Raw genomic sequence first — 20699 nt, forward strand, 5'->3', positions numbered from 1 at the left:
ATACATCGGATCTCTGTATTGGGAAAAGCTTAGCCTTTAGTCAACCTGATCATTGGTTCATGCTGTGAAGTGGTGGAGTGTGTGGGAACTGCTGAGTCACTGCCTGAACCTCTGGTTGATCACCTGAGGCAATTCATCTGTGCAATTCACCTGTAATGCCGGAAGGGGTGGAGCCTGGCTCCACCTCTCCTAGACCCATTTAAGAGCTTACTACCAGTGGGGAAAGATCTCTTTTGGAGATCTGCTCCACTGTAGTTTTCTACATGAGCTCAGGATATGGGTGAGTGTACCTATCATTTCTGTTTCCTGCTTTGGTGTAACAACTACGTAGCCAAACTCTCTGCTATACCATAACATCTGTATGTTCATTAATTGTACAGTTGGTGATAGGAAGAAGCAGAATTGTTGGATGAACAGGGAATATACATATATGCAGACATATATACATACAAGAGCAACAGAAGTAGGTTTTGTCTTCTCTAATCAAGTAATCTAGTTGCCGAGTGTTGAGGTAAAATGCTGCTTTGGTTCAGCTTATCAGCTTTTAGTTCAAGCAGACACTAAGTCAAGAATGGAACTAGAGGATGTTACCTTTTACAGTTTAAGTTATTTGCAAATACAGTAGGCTTCCTCCTGAATTGGAACTTCTGTGAAATGGGCACTGATCTTGGCTGTGGCTCAGGAATTCTACAGTGCTGTTGCTACTCTACTGGAGTCCCATTTTACTGCAGTAAATATTGTGACTTTAATTTAGCCCACAGTCTTCTTGAGAACTTAGAAGTACTTCCTTTCCAGTCTTTTTTTTTTTTTTTTTTTTTTTTTCTTCCCCCGTCTCAGAGTCTGGAAATAGCTGTTGCTTTCTATGTAACTGCTAGCAGTCATTACACATCTTCTAGGATGGTTTGGGTGTTCTGCTTTTTTTTCCCCTCAGATCTTGAAGTAGAAGTTCTGTTGTGAATACTGATGTTGCAATTAAGGGTTTAGTTATGTTGAGCCTCACCTGTACTTCCTGTTTGTGGATGTTGCTTTAGAGATTACTGGCAGTATACTGTTGGCGTGCCCTATGTAAAACTAGCATAACAGCCATATAGAGCCTGGCATACTTTTTTACATAAAGTCTTCTGTTAGATGAAATGCTGAGCAGGCAGCACTGAAAGCAGCTTTGAGATTTGGTGGTTTTTTTTTTTTTTTTTTTTTTTTTTGGACTGACTGTATTTCCACATATTGATTTACCTTCTGCGCGAGGTAGTGCCACATACTTGATAGAAGCTGTCAATAGCTTTGGTGTAAATGCACTAAAATTGTATAAAAGAGGCTTTTTCTGTATAAAGGTGCTTTGAAGGGGTCTGCCATCTAAGCTACATCAGTCAACTATAAGGACTTGCTAACCTTTTGGACCTCAAGCAGGCTTTATGCATAAAAAGGCAGTTTATTGGAAGATGTCTATAGCACTTGCAGCTCTGTGGCTGCAGGGTTGTGCTTTCTCAAGGTGGGTCAGGATAACGAGTTCAGAAAGGACTGAACAAAGTGATCTTTGAGAAAGAGTAATTTAATCTGAAACAAGCTTTCCAGCTTCCTGAAATAGGGTCATAGTGTTCTGATACTACTATTAATAAAATTTTGAACCTGAGCAGCTCAAATAGTAACTTGACGTTTTCCCACCAGCGTCATTAAATCTAATGTCTCCCTTTGAGAACTTTTTACTGGCAGACTGTGAAACCTCAGATAGCTTTGTGAGGGAGAGCGAGATGAGAGTGGAAGCAGCTTGATAATTTCACTCAGTGGCTAAACTCTAAGGTGATACTGAAGCCAGCCCAACTATGATGAGAAGTATTGTCAGTTTTGCCTTCAGAATAGGTCAGCTGTTACTCATCTTAACTACAGAGCAAATCTCTATCATGACATAGATGCTTTGTCAGCTATGTCTTGTGACATTGAAGGCTAAAAGCATTGTTTTGGAGATGCAAGGCTGTGTCACACCCATAGGTAGATAAGCCCTTAGTTATAGGCTGGCTTGAGAGAAGTTTTAGTGGGAGATTGTGCTATGGGAGCCGCAGAATGCAAAGGGAGGGGGGTGGAAAAAAGCTGGAAAGACTGCTTTTTTTTTTTTTTTTTTTTTTTTTTTTTTTTCCCTCTTGCAGCAGAAGGATGCATGTAGGAGCAGTATGTTTAGAGCAATGGAGATGCCACTTTTGATACTACATGCAAGCAAGAAGCTTCCATTAAAGTAGAGGTAGAATAATCAGGGATTTTTATCCTTGTCCTTTGTCACTATAGAATACAGTTAAGAAGAAATAAACTGGGAACTTTAAGATGCTTAATAGTGGTTATAGAAAACAAGAGGAGCTTGCAGGAATGTCAGTAGTATGCTTGTGCTATTTACTTAGTACGCTTGAACTTACTGCTGGAGTTTTGCTGCCTCAAACTTGTTTCTAATACAGTAAGTAAATAATTTCCATTTTAATGACAGACTGTTCAGGCTGGTGAAACTGTCTCCCAGATACTCTTGCCAGTATATTTTACTACAGTATCTTTCATAAGCACAAACAAGTTCATTTTTGTAGATTTAGTGAACATAGAATGCTGGCTTCAGGAAGAGTTCTATTCTCTCTGTTAAATTTCCTGTTTCAGTGCAGCTTATTTGTACTTAGAAATATCTGGAATTATTGAACTCGCATGACAATGCAGAAATTCACCTGTTAAACTAAGAAAACATTAAAAAAAAAAAAAAAGCCACCTCTTAGCAGAGGAGATTTAGCATTGGAGAGTTTAGCTTCCAGGCATCCTGGGCAGGAGAGCTTGAATACCTTTGTCAGGGAGGAGAAATAGAACTACCAAAGCCACTTAACAGCTACTGAAGTAGCACCAGGAAGCAGAAATGCTTCCTAAGTGCCAATGGTAAGCTGAAGTCTGAGCAGTTGCTGCTGCCGGCAAGAGTGCAGTGGAAGAATACCTACTTTTTCCTCTGAGACACAAGTTAGTGCCCTATCTTATTAAACTTGTTTCAATGAAAGTAATTCCAGATTTAACTCTTTTTTTTTTTTTTTTTTTTTTTAACCTTTGACTTTAAAATGTCCTTTTTTAGTTCAGTCATTGGAAGATCGCAAACTGGAAAAACAAATTCACTTCCCTTAAGAAATGGAGGAAAAATTCACTTTTACATGTATATCATGATAAGGGAGATCCCTTTTAATCCTGCAGTTCTCAGTGATACTGAGCTGATGCCCTGTGATTATCCTGTTATTTTTTTTTCTCTCAAGATAGCTATGTTCCAAAGGAGAAAATACCAGAGTGCCATTTGTTTATAGTACTTCAGGTGTGTATTAAGCCTCTTCAAAATGATCCATATCAAGTATATCAAGACTTCCTAACATTGATCATGCAGTTTCTTTCCCTGAAGGATTAACAAAACATTCCACTTTGCTTAGAATTGCAAGATTATCTACTTGATGCAGTGTTCTTCCTTCACAAATAAAGATCTGCTGGATTATAAATGCTATTTAAGTTGTGCAAACCTTCACTGTGCCCTGTTCTGTTTGCAGCACAGTCCTTGAGTTCTCTGCTTGAACACTGGAGCTTGTCAAACAGCAGAAATACATAGTTGCACACAGCCAGGCACTCTTGAACTCTGCAATTCACGAGTTCTCAGGAAGCCATGAAGAGGCAGCAGGTTTTTCTCCTAACACTTCAGAACTGGGTATCTGTAAAAGCTGAAGACCCCAGAAAGCAGGGCTCTATCAGGGAATTAAATGTTGGGTGACTGGAAAGTAAGCTGTAAGTATAGGGTTTTTTTGTTTGTTTGTTTTTGTTTTGTTTTTTTTTTTTTATCACCAAGCCTTTCTGGTGTTTGAGATTGCCAGAGATTTTCCCAAGCAATGCCGTGGCAGAGAGTGCTATGAAGAGCAGGAACTTCTCTCCCTGCAATCCCCTTGGCAGCTTCTCTTCTCTTGAGATGGTGCAACTGTTACAGTATGTAGAGGTGACACAATCTTATTACATTTAGTTATTGCATCAACAGTGTGATTTAGTTTTTCTGCCAGCATACTTCTAACAAGGGAGGCGCTCTCTCTGTGCAGGCTTTGTTCTTGCTATATTATGTGTTATTATGTGTTAATGACTAAGCCTGTACCTATGCACATGGCACTAAATATCATTTGCATAGCTTTGGAAACCTTTGTGTGGGTTTAGTTCTGTGTGTTCAATTCATCTTTTTCCCAGCCTCAACCCTCTAGCTCTGCTCTTCTGCCTTTGCTGCCTCTGCTGTATAGATAGTGCTGTTTTTGTGTGTTGTTTTTTTTGTTTGTTTGTTTGTTTTGTTTTTCCAGCAAATTTGGCTTCTCTGAGAGCTGCCTGTCTCACTTTTACTCACTGGTACGTGAGCACTTGAAGACTTCAGTTAGAATGTTTTCTGGTGAGAATTTACAAGGGTGATACCTTCCCATTGAACCCTTTCTTAGCTTGATCCTTTATCCCCTATCAGTCTTGAAAGCTTTTTTTTTTTTTTCTTCTCTTGATAAAGATTAGGAGGTTAGAATAGATAGCTATAGGCAACGGGAGCATGCCTGCCTTCAGTAAATATGAATATTCCTGTCAGAGAACAAGTTCTCATTCTTTAGAAAGAACATAGGGCCAAGGGTTAGGCTTAGTGTCTGAGGGTGTTCACATGCCTTCTGTGGGAATTCTTTCCATATTCTTGTTTAAAGTTGGCACTTGAAAGTAAACACCTCCCCATTTTTTGGAGGCAATTCAAGAATGTGTTGCCTTCTAGAAGGGACTTCACAAAGATAAGGCTTTCTTTTTTTTATTTTCATGCATGCTCAGCCTAAATGAAGTTCTGTACTTGCTAAGCTTTAAGCTTGTTGGTCTTCATAAAACTTTTTTTTTTTTTTTTTTTGTATTGTGTGTTGGTATATGTATCCTTCCTTCTTTTGAGCTGTTCTTTTGATAGTTAAATGCTATTCAGATAAAAGAAAAGCACATGCTTGCCACAAACACAAGCCCTGTGTCAAAAGGAGCCTAGAGGCATACAGGCAAAAATGGTATGTCACAAAGTTAAATATTACCTAAAGCTTAACTGTGTTCTTCTTGGTCAGCACACAGCGATGTTGCTGTTTTAGTAGCCTTTATTTTCTACTTTCTGTTGGTCTGATAACTTGTTGTGTCTTTGCTCATGCTTTACAAATGAGATCATTCTTTCTAAACTGAGCACTGTGGTACACTGAACAGTGTTTAATGTACACATCAGTGTTTAATGTGTTAACAATTTTTGCTGGCCCTATAATACATGGTAAAGTGCTTTTCTTTACATTGTGCATGTCTTTCATAATGCGTATGCAAGATCTGTTAGTCATGCAGTATCATTAGTCAGTTGGAATAAAACACGGGTGGAGTAGTCAGTGGAAAATCTGGTATTTGACACATCTGTAAACTTATGGTATTTTCAGTATTATAAAAAAAAAAGCATGGCATTGTTCTCTTGTTGTACTTCAATATGCAAACAGAACTGTCAACAAGATGCCTCACATCAGGAAGTGACTTTAGTCTTATTTTGGTATCCCTGTCTTCATGCTGGTTCTGTCAACACCTTGTTAAATAACAGCACCAAATCCTTTGATTAATTCTGGTGTTGGTAGGATGAATGTATTAGTTGGTCTTACTTGTTCCTACAGCTTGCAGGAACAGCAGTTCTTGCAATAGGATTATGGCTTCGGTTTGATGTGCAGACCAAAAGCATCTTTGAACTGGAATCCAACAACACGACATTCTATACAGGTAAGTTGTGCAGTAACTCAATGGGATAGATCACTGTTTTGCTCATAGAGGCCCTGGCTACTTTTTTCAAGGCTAAAGACAAAACAGTCCTAATCAACATCTGTTGGGCTAAGAGTAGCTTGCTTTTGCTTGTGCTCTGAGCCTCTGTGCTAAGAGCAGCAGTGGTTGACTCTGCATGCTGTTGGTAAGCACTTGGGAACTTCTGATAAGCTCAGGAAATGTGCCCTGCTGATGATTCTCTCAGATAAGTCAGTCAGATTTCACTCTAAAATAAGTTATTAGTGACATTAATAAGTACTTTTTCCCTAAATTGACAAGGCTTACAAAACCATAACTGCATCCCTTCCCATCTCTGAAGAAATATACATACTATTGTGAAATTCCTACAGCTCTTTGCATACTAATACTGAAAAGGATGTACAATGTCTTAATCTTTCAGCATTCATTATGGTCAACCTAACCAATATAGTTTTAGGACAGGTAGAATTTACTCCTTGGTATTTTCTGATCTAATAAGATCTCTGTCTAGGTTACCTGCCAACAAAGCCTGGTAACTCTTAAGATATTGATCTCTACAGCCACTGTCAGGCTTGGACAGAAGAACAGGTGTTCCTTCATTTACCATCAGTAGATGCTCAAACCCTTTGTGAAACAGAGTAGCTGAGCTTGAATGTCCCAAACAACTGCATACAAAGAAAATTAAAATATCTGTTTCTTGCATGTATCTGCCATCATATGCTTGGACGCTTGTTGTACGTACATAATTTGTGTCAATATACTTCATATAGAACGTGGGCTTGTGGGCTACACCATTAGCCATCCCCAACAGGTTTGTCTTAGGCAGCTTTCTTGTGATTTAGGTACTTGAACTGTTTTCAGCATCCAAACAGATATCCGTGGGGTCAGTGAAGACAATGTAAGCCATCCTGGTATGCACTGTTCACACTGTAGCTTTTGAGTATCACGTAGTCTTGCAGAGAATACTGTTAATACTGAGTTGAGTTTTTTTAGAGACAGTAGCTAGGATAAATAATTTATACTTGTGCATCACCATGAATCAACTGCAGTCCACAAGCATGCTAGCTGGCAAGAAAGCCTGTATTCCACTGATATGGCAGTAGAGTGGGTTCTTCCTGCAGCTGCCCAGATTTCCAGATGCTTTTAACTGGACTTTGAGAGGGGAAGAGAGCTAAACATAGCTGAGCTCAATTTTGAGTAATCTAAAACAACCCTTTCATCTCCTAAAATTTATGGCAGTTTTGTAATGTTGTATTTGAGCCTATGGCTGAATACAGTGAAACAAACCTATTTAAAGTCTGTAGGTTAAACTGAGTTAAGAAAGAGGTAAATATGAATTAATGGCTTGACATTTTTACAGAGCTAATTTCTGGCGGTAGCTTTCAGTGGAAGGTTAAAAGAGTCTGCCAGCTTGCAGCTAATAAGAAAGCAAAGGGAATCTGGTTTTCACCATCTGAGTGATAGAATTTTTTAATAATAAATTTAATAATTTTAATTTTTTAAACTAAAAGAAGGAAGATTTAGGTTAGATGTTAGAAGGAAACTGTCAGAGTGGTGAGACACTGGGACAGGCTGGCCAGAGAATTGTGGGTGCCTCATCCTTACAGGTATTGAAGATGACTCATGCCCATAGCAGGAGGATAGGAACTCCAAGATCCCTTCCAACCAAAAGCATTCTGTGGTTCTATGAAATCACCTCAAAGGCCTTCTATTCTACTATAAGTAAAATTTAAAATAAGAGGTTCTTATGAATTCTTTCCCCCCACAATGGGAAGAATTTCAACTGAGTTTAGAAAGTGCTGTAATTGTTGATAAGAATAATCATTTACATAGACTTAATCAAGTTAGATGTTTATTTTGGCAGGTAATACTTACTTGTTTATTAAAGAATCACAGAATGGCCCAGCTTGGAAGGGACCTCAAGGATCATGAATCTGCAACCCCCCTGCCACAGCAAGGCTGCCAATACTAGACCAGGCTGCCCGGGGCTCCATCCGATCTGGCCTTGAACACCTCCAAGGACAGGGTATCCACAACCTCTCTGGGCAGCCTGTTCCAGTACCTTACCACTCTCTCTGTAAAGAATTTGCCCCTGACATCCAACCTAAATCTCCCCAACCCCTCCCTCAACTTAAAAACATTTCCCCTTGTCCTGCAGTATCAACGCTTTCAAAGACTTGATTCCCCTCTTATTTGTAGGCTCCCTTTAGGTATTGAAAGGCTGCAATGAGGTCACCCTGCAGCCTTCTTTTCTCCAGGCTGAACAAGCCCAGCTCCCTCAGCCTGTGCTTGTAGGGGGTGTGCTCCAGTCCCCTGATCAGTTTTGTGGCTCTCCTCTGGACCCTCTCCAACAGCTCCATGTCTTTCTGGTACTGGGAGCTCCACGCTTGGACACAGTAGTACAGATAGGGCCTCACAAGAGTGGAGTTAAGGGGGACAATCACCTCCCTGTTTCTGTTGGCCATCCCTCTTTTGACAGAGCCCAGGATACCATTTGCTTTCTGAGCTGCAAGAGCACGCTGCTGGCTCATGTTAAGTTTTTCATCTATCCAGACCCCCAGGTCCTTCTCTGCAGGGCTGCTCTCAAGGACTGCTCCTTCCAGTCTGTATGGATGCCTGGGATTCCTCAGTCCCAAGTGCAAAACTCTGCACTTTGCTGTGTTGAACCTCATCAGATTCACCCGGGCTTGCCTTTCTAGCCTCTCAAGATCCCTCTGAATGGCATCCCTTCCTTCTACCTTGTCAACCGCACCACTCAGCTTGGTGTCATCAGGAAATTTGCTGAGGGTGCACTCGATTCTGTCATTGATGTCATTGATAAAGATGTTAAAGAGTACTGGTCCCAAGAGAGACCCCTAGGGGACGCCACTCATTACCGGCCTCTACCTGGACATAGAGGTATTGATGACCTCCCTCTGTCTGTGGCCTTTCAACCAATTTTTTTATCCATTGAGTGGTCCACCCATCAAATCTACATTCCTCCAATTTGGAGATAGGGATGTGGTGGATTGGGTCTCTGAACACAAGAACTGTAATTCTCATCTGTATTGATAGAAAGAGAAGCTGGATATGAACCAGCAGTATACGATTGCAGCCTGGAAGGCCAACTATGTTCTGGGCTGCATTAAAAGAGGAATAGTTATCAGGGAGAGGGAGGTGATTGTCCCTCTCTACTCAGCTCTTGTGAGGTCCCATCTGGAGTACTGTGTCCAGGCCTGGGGCCCCCCAGCATGAGAAGGAAGTGGACCACTTGGAACAGGTCCAGAGGAGGGCCACTAAGATGATCAGAGGGCTGGAGCACGTATCTTGTGAAGAAGGGTTGAGGGAACTGAGCTTGTTTAGCTTGGGGAAAAAAAAAAAAAAAAAGCTTCAGGGAGACCTCATTGTGGCCTTCTGGTATTTGATGGGAGCATATAAACTGAAAGGGTTACATCTGTTTACAAGGGTGGATAGTGATAGGACAAGGGGGAATGGTTTTAAACTAAGATAGGGAAGATTTAGGTTAATATTAGGAGGCTTTACACACAGAGGGTGGTGACGTGCTTGCGTTGCAAAACGAGGTTGTGGATGCCTCATCCCTGGGGCCCATTCAAGGGGGCTCCCTTGGGCTCTGGACAGCCTTGTCCAGTGGTTGGCCACCTTGCACATAGCAGGGGGGTTGAAACTAGATGATCATTGTGGTCCTTTTCAACCCAGGCCATTCTATGATTCTATGGAATGTCAAAGTAATTTTACATGTGTTGTGTTAATTTCTTATTTTTTATTTTTTTTACCATTTTTCACCACCTAAGTGATACTTGTCATCCATCCCATGGGACTTGTGTTTTCTTAGCTATCTCTTAATGCTTGTAATAGCTAGCAGCTGAAGAGCTGTAATTCTTAACTTGATAGTTCCCAAGATTAGGAGAAATTTGGGCATAGGAATACTTAGTCCAGAACCATTTGCTCCCTCCTCTTTAACACTTGCTACTTAAATTCTGGGCAAAATGGTCTATAGGTTTAACCACTTGATTTAAAGAAGTATCTGCTTTCAAAAAGGCAGAAGATTTTGAATTTCTTTTAGCTGTTAAATTAGGCAGCTGAATATGACACTGTGGCTGGTAAAATAATTTGGTAATTCTTGACAGACAAGTAGGGTACAAAAGCATTTAAAGCTTTGACAGATTGTACTGTCCACTTCCATTAGGAGAACAGGTACTGAAAGAATTTTGAGTTCTTGATAAATCACTAGTTCCAACTAACTGCAACACTTTTATCCAAAAATAAGTATATTATTTGGTCTCTGAGCTAATTTTTAAGTGTGTTTATAGTTTTATTTTGATGGCATTATCTTGTACTTTTTCTAAATTTTGTGAAACTGCAGCAACAGTGCACATCACCTGTTGTAAGTTGAAGTTCTTGTATTAATAGCGTCTCAAAGTTTGTGGGGAAGTTTACTTTGAAAATTAAGTTCACCCCCTTTTTGCTGAAAACAACAAATTTTTTAAAAGCTATTTATAGAGCAACTAACTTGCTGCTGAGGATTCAACTAGTTTGCATGAATTTTTGTTTCCTTTCTAGGAGTTTACATACTAATTGGAGCTGGTGCACTCATGATGCTGGTTGGCTTCTTGGGATGCTGTGGTGCATTGCAGGAATCACAGTGTATGCTTGGACTGGTAAGCATGAGTGCTTAACAAAGTAGTGTTTAAACTTAGCTTTCTGATTAGAAAGGAAGGATAATATTGGCTGTGGAGTAAAAGGCAACAGATGCTAATTGGATGGGTCTCACAATGTTTTAATTTATGGTCATATACATAATGATAAAATATTTAAATAATGATATTTAGTTTCCATTTCTGGCACTAAATCAAAACGTATATTACATTTGAATGCAAAATGACCAAGTTAATGACATTCAGACACTGAGGTGTATCAAGAGAATTGGAGAATGTGTGAATGCAGGACTAAAATTTTGGTAAGATTAATGCTGTTTATTAAACAGTCCTAAATTCTGAATGCTTTGTTGAGATATTTGAGACCAGTACTGGAGTATTATAAGGTCCTCAAAGCAGAAAACTTTCTGCTGTTAATAATCACTGTGTGAAGTAGTCTAGTTGACAAGTGTTCTTCAAGTCAGTTGTCAGAGAGTAACCCCATTGTTTTTAGACTGCTGGGACTTACTGAGTTCAAGTGTGTTTGTGCCTATTGTGAAACTATTAATTCAAATAACTAGATATGGTTAATAGGACTACTATAGCTGGTGGGAAAAATAATTCACTTCCTGTATAATGATTTGTAAAGCTTTACCTTTCTTGCAAAATTATGCCGCTAGTCCATTATGGTAATTCTGAACACCTCTTTTTAAAGTGCCTTTAAGTGATCAGTGTTCTGAAATTGATAGTCAGTTGAATATGGTGTTACTTCTATTTGTGTTAGAAACAAGTGACTATCAGCACTGAAGGAAGGCTCTCAGGTGGCATGCTAGGTATTAAGCTATGACTTGCAGAGCAATAAGGGTGACAAACCAGAGAAAGCATGTTAACTATATGAAGTCTGTGTGACCTGTGTAACTTCAAGTCTGAATTAACAAATAATTGGTTTTAATTAACACTGATCAAAAAAGCAGGACTCCTGCTTAGAAAACATAGCCAAGCTTACTGATGCTGTCAGAAGGAAGTGTTGAATGTATGTCCTATTCCCTGTTTTCAACCAGAGTTTCAGAACTTCAGCTAAAAACAGATTGAGTGATAATTCCCACAAGGCTTAACACTGGGGACCAGACAAGCTTTCAAGGATGTCTGCTACTGTTGGCTTTTGTTTTTTTTTCTTTTTTTGGTGTTGTGGTGTTGGTTAATGATGTGATCTTGCTCTTCTAGTTCTTCATCTTCCTTTTTGTGATTTTTGCCCTTGAAATTGCTACTGCCATCTGGGGATTTGCAAATAAAGAAAAGGTAGGTAGCTGTTAAGTAACAACCAAAGTGATCAACAAAACCTTATCTGAGACCTCAGAGTGAGTGTTCTTCACTTGAAAGGCCATGTATGTTAGTTTCTTACTCTTTCAATGTCACAGCTTCTAAATGCAAATATTTTTCCCAAAGCTACAGGTCTTAAATGATATTGTAGTTTTCTTAACCTTTAATACTGTCCTTCTGGGGTTTCTGTGCAGAAAATCTCTCCCCTATAGATTTTTGCCCAGCAAGCACCTTCCATCTATGTCTCAGCCCAGCAAGCAACTTCTTTCAGCATTTGGGCACAGTAAATTCCGGTCCTACAGCCTTTGGACTCAGCAGGCCTATTCCTTCTAGCTTTCAATATGGCTGGCCTCCATCCTTCTGCTTTTTGGCTCAGCAAGACAACTTCCTATTGGCTTTTAACCCAGGATGCCTTCCTTCTGGGTTTCAGCACGCTAGCTTAATTCCTTCTGGTTTTGTACACAGCAAATTCACTTCCTTCTTGCTTGGGGCCTAGTAAGCCCCCTTTCTTCTGGGTAAGGACCAAACAAACCCCCTTCCATTTGGGTATGTGGACAGCAAGCCTCCCACCTTCTGTGTTTCAGAGCAGCAAGCCCCCTACATCCTGTGTCTGTCCAAAAAGTCTCCTTCCTTCTGCATTTTGGACCAGAAAGCCCCATTCCTTCTTACTTCTGGCCCATCAAGTTATCTTTCTTCTGGGTTTTCGCCCAGCAAGCAAACGTCCTTCTGCATTTTGCCCCAGCTATTTCACTTCCACCTGGCATGGGGCCCAGCAGGCCCTTGTCCATCTGGGTTTAAGTGCATCAAGTGCTGTTCCTACTGGCTTTGTGCTTCTTTTTAAATTTGAGGACTCATGCCTGTTCAAATGTAGATGTCTAGTGAAAAATGTACCAGTAATAATCAAATATTGATAATCTATTTTAATTTGGAGGAGGAGGGAGAAGGCTTGTTGCAGCCAAATATGAGAAACTAATTACTGAATTAAAAAGACTGTAGCAGAGGGGCCAGAATCCAAGGTGGTATTGTCCCTTACAGGTGCCTTCTGAATGTCTGCTTCAATTCACTTCACTGTGAAGTGAAGCAAGCCTTCGGTAAGGTCTTAAAATTTCTAGGAAGGAGCTTGCTGTTAAAGGCTGAATATCATATCTAAGCCATGACTGTTCTGTATTCGTGCCTCAAGTTGCTATTTCCTCCTCAGATATCTCCTTTACCACTATGGAAGTTCATGTGCTCTGAATATTGCCTTGTCACTATGTATGAGTTCACGTAACAATAAGGCATCGAGGTGGCTGCAGTTTTGGTGCAGATTCTGTGGTGAGGCCTTCCATACCAGTCAGGCTGGGAGTACAACAGATTATTGGTGCTCTAACAGTTCAGAAATAGGAGGGCTTTATGCTGAATCACCAGCATCATGTGAGCAAAATAAGCCAAGGGAAGGTGCTGCAGGCTGCAAGAATAGAAATGTTGGTAGATGTAGATCTAGACTTTTTGGCAAACATTTAAAAATAGCAAAAATAATTGAAACTCTTTGGATATACTTTGTAGAATAGAATTCAGTTCTGCTTTTTAATGCTCAGATTTTTTTTTTTTTAATTTCCAAACTGAGTTCTTGGTTCAGGATTGTTTTGCTGCTTATATTATGCAGCTGGGGGTTGTAGTGACTTCTGGAGTACAGCAATGAGTAGGAAATAATTCTGTGTAACTAATGGGAAAAACTTAGTTTTCTTAATCCTCTTAGAAGCTCATAGTTCTGAAGGGAATCTGTGAAGCTTATCTGTTTGGGTTAATGTTTTAATGTGAGTACACCATTTAGGCTTACTTGTTCCAGGTGAGTAATGCTGTCCACCCAGTTTCTGCTCTCTGTTTCTATATGTCAAAAGGCCATGTATTGTAGATTGTAGAAATTTTAATGACTACTCTATCCAAAACAAGTTATTAATCAAGGTAAAACATTAATAGAATACAACTATCTATCTTGTAGGTTGTTAAAGAGTTACAGGATTTCTACAGAGAAACCTATGAAAAGAGATCTCAACCAGCTGCCAGAGAAACCTTGAAAGCATTCCATTTTGCTGTAAGTAAACATAGTATTAAACTAAGTAGTTATACTGTTTGACACTGTTTTCTAATAAATCCAGAATCCTGTACAAATCTTACTACCTTACTAACTAGAAGAAACCAAAGGAGAATTGGTAAGAAATGCAGCTCTTGTATACTGAATTCACTAATGGTATACCTTTTTTTCCCTTTGAAATAAGTAGGACTAGTTCTTTTCCTAAATAAATTTAAAAGCAAGCTGAGAAACTCTAGAGCTCTAGCACTGATCTGAAAGTACCACAACATGTGTAGTTGCATGTGTTTAAAAAAGTTAATCTTTCGCCTATAAGAAGTGTAAGAATATAAGAAGTACCAAGCTCCCCCCAAAATGTGTACATGTGTATATTTAATGAGATTAAGTTCTTACTTTTGGAATCCTATATTTTGCTATAAACCTTGTTTTAAAATCCTTTTACATTAATCAGATTTGCAGGACTTCTAAGCAAACTACATAAGATCTGTAATAATAGCTAATGTAACCTAGCTCTTTCTTTAAGCAAGTATGGAGAGGGGGGAAAAAAAAAATGTCACTTGGTTTTCTCTTCCTGTTTTCTGTTGTAGCTGAACTGCTGTGGTATTACTGGAGGTCTTGAGCAGCAGTTGATGGACACCTGTCCAAAGAAGACCTTGCTTGAGTCATTCACTACAATGGTAACTCATGACCTAACTCTTCAGTCATTCTACCAAATGAGAATGAGAAACAGTTCTCTGAATAAAACCTTCCAGTCCATGAAAAATGCCTGTCATTCTTGATAGGCAGCCTATCCACACAGTCAATCCACTTGTACAAAATATACAGTCTCCCTGTAGAAGGAACAAGTGAGATGAGCGGGAAATCAGTACTTTGTAGATACATGCAGATGTATGGTGTTGAGGCCTATGTCATTAAATTCAGGGGCACGATGAACAAATCAATGCAAAAACTTCACATAACACACTCCAGAGTTCTGTTGTCAGGACTGCTGCTACCATAAAGTGACTTCTTGATATGCCCTAATGCTGTTGCCTCTCTTCCTTTGGGAGGAGAACATGAGAAGGGAGCAAGTCTGAAATTTTAGTGAGAAATTTGGCATTTTTGAAAACAGGAGATAGGATAGATAGTGCACTGGTGTCTTGCTTGAGTGGTTATATCATAAACAAATTCTCTGAATCAGATTCCAGTGTTGAAATAGTGCTGCAGTGCCACAGACAGGAGAGGCACTTTTATAGTTCACAGAATAACCAACGTTGGAAAAGACCTACAAGTCCAGTCCAACTATACACCTATCACCAATAGTTCTCACACAACCATGTCCCTCAACACAAAATCCAAACGTTCCTTCCACTGACCTCCTGGGTCGGTGATTCCACCACCTCCCTGGGCAGCCCATGCCAGTGCCTGACCATTCTTTCAGAAAAGTAGTATTTCCTAACGTCCAGCCTAAATCTTCCCTGGCACAGCTTGGTGCCATTCCCTCTAGTTCTATCACCAGTTACACAAGAGAAGAGGCTGACCCCCAGCTCACTACAGCCTCCCTTCAGGTAATTACAGAGAGCAATGTCTCTCCTGAGCCTCCTCTTCTCCAGACTGAACAATCCCAGCTCCTTCAGCTGCTCCTCATATGGCCTGTGCTCCAGATCCCTCACCAGCTTTGTTGCCCTTCTTTGAACCTGCTCCAGGGCCTCAATGTCTTTCTTGCAGTGAGGGGCCCAAAACTGGACACAGTACTCGAGGTGCGGCCTCACCAGAGCTGAGTACAGGGGGACAATCACTTCCCTGTCCCCGCTGGCAACACTGTTCCTGATGCAAGCCAAGATACCATTGGCCTTCTTGGCCACCTGGGCCACACTGCTGGCTCATGTTCAGCCAAGCATCAATCAGTACCCCCAGGTCCTCTACGCAGCCTTCCAACTACTCCGCCCCAAGCCTGTAGTGTTGCCTGGGGTTGTTGCAGCCAAAGTGCAGGACCTGGCATTTGGCCTTGTTGAAACTCATCCCATTGGCTTCAGCCCAGCTATCCAGCCTGTCCAAATCCCTCTGTAGGGCCTTGCTACCCTCAGGCAGATCAACACTTCCAGCCAACTTGGTGTCATCTGCAAACTTACTGAGGGTGCACTCAGTGCCCTCATCCAGGTCATCAGTAAAGATCTTGAAGAGGACAGGCCCCAGCACCGACCCCTGGGGAACACCTCTCGTGACAGGTTGAGCAGATAAGCTCAAACAAGCAAACAAATCAGTGTTTCACTATGCATGAAACGCTAACAAAAATGGTTTCCTTTCAGCCATGCCCTAAAGCCATTGATGATGTCTTTAATTCAAAACTGAACGTCATTGGAGCAGTTGGCCTTGGTATTGCTGTGATAATGGTGAGTTTGCAGGTTATGGGGTTGCTGCCTGGCCAAGGCTGCTTTGAGTACAAGTCTATTGAACAGTGCCTGACATTAACTACAGTCTGTGAGCCTGTTCTGCTAATCATGCGTACCCGTAAGATGAAGTTGTATGCTGTGGGTCCTTGAAACAACTTGATGGGTGGGGTGCCTAGGGGCGCTATGCTACTTTGGATTAGGATCTGCCTCCTTGTAGCTTTAGCGTTGGCTAACTTGTATTGAGTGTGGGGTGTGCAGGTTGCAAACATAGGCTTAGCAACATGAACAGTTTATTTCCTCTGTAACCAGGAGTCTGAAATAACAGCGCTAATAAGAAAACTTGCACTTGTTTCCTTTCTTGGGAGGCAAATATGATGCAGATGCAACAACGTACGTTGGGAAGATTCAATCTTTAAGAGATTGACTTGAATTTGTATTTGATCTGTTTTGAAGTACTGAGGGTAAGGGGGATTAGTGAGAATTAGCTGAAATTTGGGGATCAGAGTGAAAGGAGGCCTGGGGGCATAAACTGCAAAATAAGTTGTTAGCATGCATTTTGAGCCAGGAAGTATCTATGCTTTTTTGCATCTTGATAAGAATGTTTTTTTCCCCATTCTGATTTCTAATGAGTTTGTTTTCTTTACAGATTTTTGGCATGATATTCAGTATGGTTCTTTGCTGTGCTATCCGCAGAAACAGAGAAATGGTCTAAGGGCTGTAAATCCAAGGTGTCTGCACTATAAAATCTGTCATTAACTCTAGTGTTCTCAAAGCATTTCTAAAAGAAAATTGTATGTAACCTTTTTAATGCTTTATTTGGTACTGATATAGGTTTGCTTTTTATGCTATAGGTTAAAATGATAAAGTTATATTTGACTCAAGATGAATACTGTACACAAACCATCTGTTTTTCTTGAAATTTAAATAATTTGGATATATTTATGTTTAAGGCAATTTGATACTTAATAAAGAGTAAGATGTATTTTATGTTTGGGGAAAATCATTGATGGAGCAGAGCCTGATTGTATGGGGCTCTGAGCAATTTGGTCTAGTGAGAGATGTCCCTGCCCATGGCAGGGGGTTGAAAGTATATGTTCTTTAAAGGTCTTTTCCTACCTGAACCATTCAGTCATTTTATGTTTATTTTGATGTAATTTTAGAAGACAATTCCAAAGAATGCAAAGATCTTTCATGATTTGCTTTATTGGTACATACTTTGGAAGATCTCGTAATTTCTCCCTTTTTCAGTGCTTGAACAAAACCAGTTATAATATTTTTCGTACCGCTGCAACATCATCTTCATATAGGATGTTAGAGGATAACTGTCATACTAACGATACACAGGCAGTGCTACCCTGCTGTGCTAGGCTCTACTCTGATGCCAGGTGGGCTTTCTTAGCTTGTGTCCTGGCATAACTCTATCCCCTGGCATCTGCTATGGCCTCAGTGTCTTGATAAAGCAAATTCCTATAGCGTGTACTCACACGATTTTTCTCAGTAGCTGACTTTGTGCATTGTCTATCCAGAACTACTGATGTACACAGTCTTAAAGGCCAAATCTCAAATTCTGGGGAGGGAACACAAGTTCTACTAGAAGTTAATGTACTACTCTGCAGTCGCTGCTCATAGCAGCGACAAGCACTGTGGCTGTTGTGTTTCAGACTCAAAGTGAAAAATGGGACAGAGCAGCTGTGCTATTGTGTGGGACAGCTAGCTGTGCTAGCTGAAAAGTTACTAGTTTTCCTATCCTTGCAATCTAAATGGCCTTTATAGTGTTTAAAATACCTCCTGGTGGGATACAAACCTCAGAGCTTTGCCAGTTGCTGTGCTATACCTGCATGCTATGTTCAGCTCTAGCACCTCATATATGTTCTTAGGAGTTTCTGGTGTTTGCCATCTGTGTATTTTAAATTTTTCAGCACTTCCCACTTTTCTCTCATAAAGAGGTTCTCTTTTGACATGGGAAGTGTCAGAATTGTGGAGGTTTGGGGCTCTAACTGTAGCAACAGATTAATATCTGGATGTCTTGCCTTGTTGACAAATTCAAAGCCTTATGCAAATACAAGCTTTCCTCTGTAATCTGTTCTCTAGTACATAGTGCCTTCTTAAAAAAGATCACTCTAAAGGAAGTGGGAAGCATGCATTTAGTGTAGACTTGAATTAATTCAGTTATAAGCTCATGAGAGAATGTTGTTGATAGCAGGAGTGCAGGTGAATAGCATGAGCTGTGGTGGTAGCTCTCAAACTGATGTAGAATTCAACTGAATACCTGGAAGGATATGTTTGCACCTGTTTGCTAAAGAACCTAAATGAGCATTTTCTGTACACACTAGTCTTTATTTTACAATACTGCCTTCTTACAGTGTTTGTGGTAACGTTTCATAGTTGTCTGCCATCAAACTCTTTCTGGAAGTACTACAACCCAACCTTCAGCCCTTCTTGAACGTTCTATATGTGCTGGTTTGAGTTTTCTGTAAATCTTTTTTCAAAGACAGCTGATTATAGTTACTGATGGTTACTTGATTATTACTTTCCTTTTAGCAGAAACATGAATTATAGGTGTAATATCTGGCTGCAGTCCTGCTAAGACCTTAAAGCTGTTATCAAATCGATACATCTCAAACAACTGCTTCTGAGGCAGCTCGCTTTTCAGGCAGCAACTAGGTAGATTTCCTGAAGAATTTGCTTCTAAGTAAAAGCGATACCACTTTTTTAATTAAAAAAAGGCTTTCTTGTACTGTCCCTCTGAGCAGAGGGTGAGTTTCTCATCTTCAAATCAGGTCAGGTGTATCTGAAGGATACTTGCTTGGAATGGCATATCTCAAGAGATGATAACTGATAATGGGTGTAAATCCTGGGTAAGGCACTAACATAACGCTGACCATTGAACCATCAGATGAATGGTAGGCAAAGATAGCACAAGCTGTTGAAATGCATGTGGCAGAGCATAGCTTGATGCTAGTTTTTGCAGTGTTCATGAGGAAACATTGATAAGCTTTGCACTGCATTGCTCTGAGGCTGCTACAAGTTGTGCCTGCTATCCACTGCTATGAGGAAAATCAAAGGAAAATGAAGTCAAGGCACTAGAAGATACAGCTATTTATTTGTTGTAAGCTAGCTAAGGACAGCTGGGAAAAGGCGTACATAAAATATGGAAATTTGCTCCAAGAAATAAGCAACATATCTGCTGCTATGTACTCAAAATATGTCCTTGCCACTTGGCCAAACCTTACAAAGTTCTTGGACTGGATTGAGGCTTTCCTTAAAAAAATATATATTTTAGACCACTTTCAAAGTCAGACCTAGCCTGCCTCAGAAATTAAAGGAGGCCTCAAGCTAGCTACATGGTTGGCAATGTTGTCAGAAAGTGCACTAACATGGGGAGAACTTGGGTTTTGCACAGGCACAACACTTATCACTACAGAAGAGGTTCTTTTTTATAGTGGAGCTAGGAAGGACAACTGTGGTACAGCATATTAGCATACTGTCATTTTAAGGGAGTCCTAGCATATTAACAATTGAGTCAAGTGCAAGGAAAAAATAACAGCAGATCCCTGAACTGTGGAAACAGTGAGAGATGTTGGAAGAAGCTGCCAGAAAGGTGTGAGCCTAACAGACTCACTGTGGGAAGAATTGTCAGATTGTATTCTGACAATTTGCTGAACTATAGTTCAGTGATTAGTTTATTTCTAAAGGGGGTAGAAAATGTCTGACAGGGAGATACTGTTTTTAGCTACAGTATGATCTGAAAAAAGAAATGTTTCAGCAGCAACACCATGAACTTACATTGACAGGCTATCTGGATCAGGATGATTCTGTATCCCTTTTACCTGTCAGCCCAAATACTGTAGAGCATTTGCAGACAGTTCTTAAGAACTGGTTGTACATCTGCCCTATTCTACATTTCCTGCTGGATCTACAGTTCAAGTGAGTGTCACAGGATCTGGCTAGGAGCAACAGGAAGGGGAGGTAGATAGAAAAGAGTGATAGGGACTGAAATCATAGTGCTAAATGTGAGTCAAATTCCTGTTTGTGGGGAGTGTCTAGTTGGGACCCCAAGAGGGCCTGGTGAGGGGATTTCTGTCCCTCAGGGAAAGCTGCTTGTCCAACAGAGTATTCACAAGCACTAGCTAAGTAAAACCCAGCTTGGACTCTTCTGTGTTTCTATGTTAAGAGGGTGGCTTTTGCCTACAGCCACTATATAATTAGGATGATTATAAAATAGTAACCTCTTCAGTTTCTGCTTCTTGGCAGCTCTGAGGAAATGACCTAATTTGAACTGACCTAATTCAAACTGTCAGCATTGAGAACCTTGATTCCTACCAAAAGTCACTTTTAAATGAACCTAGAACATGTAGGCAGCTTCCAGACTTCACTGGCAATAATAATTAGTGAGATTTTCCACTGCTGGATACAGGCTTTCACACATGCGTCTCCTACAAAAATGAATCTACAAGGCAGCCTTTTATGGCTGTTTGAATGCTTCTCTTCTCTAGCTGGCTATTTGACATT

At 40.4% G+C, this 20699-nt stretch overlaps 1 protein-coding gene across 5 annotated transcripts in view; it reads left to right on the forward strand.

The window, feature by feature from the left end:
• The window catches only part of CD9 (CD9 molecule), a 29457-nt gene extending 12288 nt beyond the window's left edge, over positions 1-17169 (forward strand). For 2 of the 5 annotated variants that reach the window (XM_048934575.1, XM_048934580.1), the window contains exons 2-8: positions 5670-5772; positions 10351-10448; positions 11649-11723; positions 13726-13818; positions 14403-14492; positions 16104-16187; positions 16834-17169. In XM_048934575.1, coding sequence (XP_048790532.1) covers positions 5670-5772; positions 10351-10448; positions 11649-11723; positions 13726-13818; positions 14403-14492; positions 16104-16187; positions 16834-16899 — 609 coding nt within the window. In that variant the 3' untranslated portion in view covers positions 16900-17169. Of the gene's footprint in view, positions 1-203; positions 281-4867; positions 5040-5669; positions 5773-10350; positions 10449-11648; positions 11724-13725; positions 13819-14402; positions 14493-16103; positions 16188-16833 lie in introns of those variants that run through there. The other 3 variants (XM_048934579.1, XM_048934576.1, XM_048934577.1) reach the window with 3 other exon arrangements.
• Positions 17170-20699: the final 3530 nt, after the last annotated feature.

The sequence above is a fragment of the Lagopus muta genome, chromosome 1 (genome assembly GCF_023343835.1).
Source record: "Lagopus muta isolate bLagMut1 chromosome 1, bLagMut1 primary, whole genome shotgun sequence".
Classification (NCBI taxonomy): Eukaryota; Metazoa; Chordata; class Aves; order Galliformes; family Phasianidae; genus Lagopus; species Lagopus muta.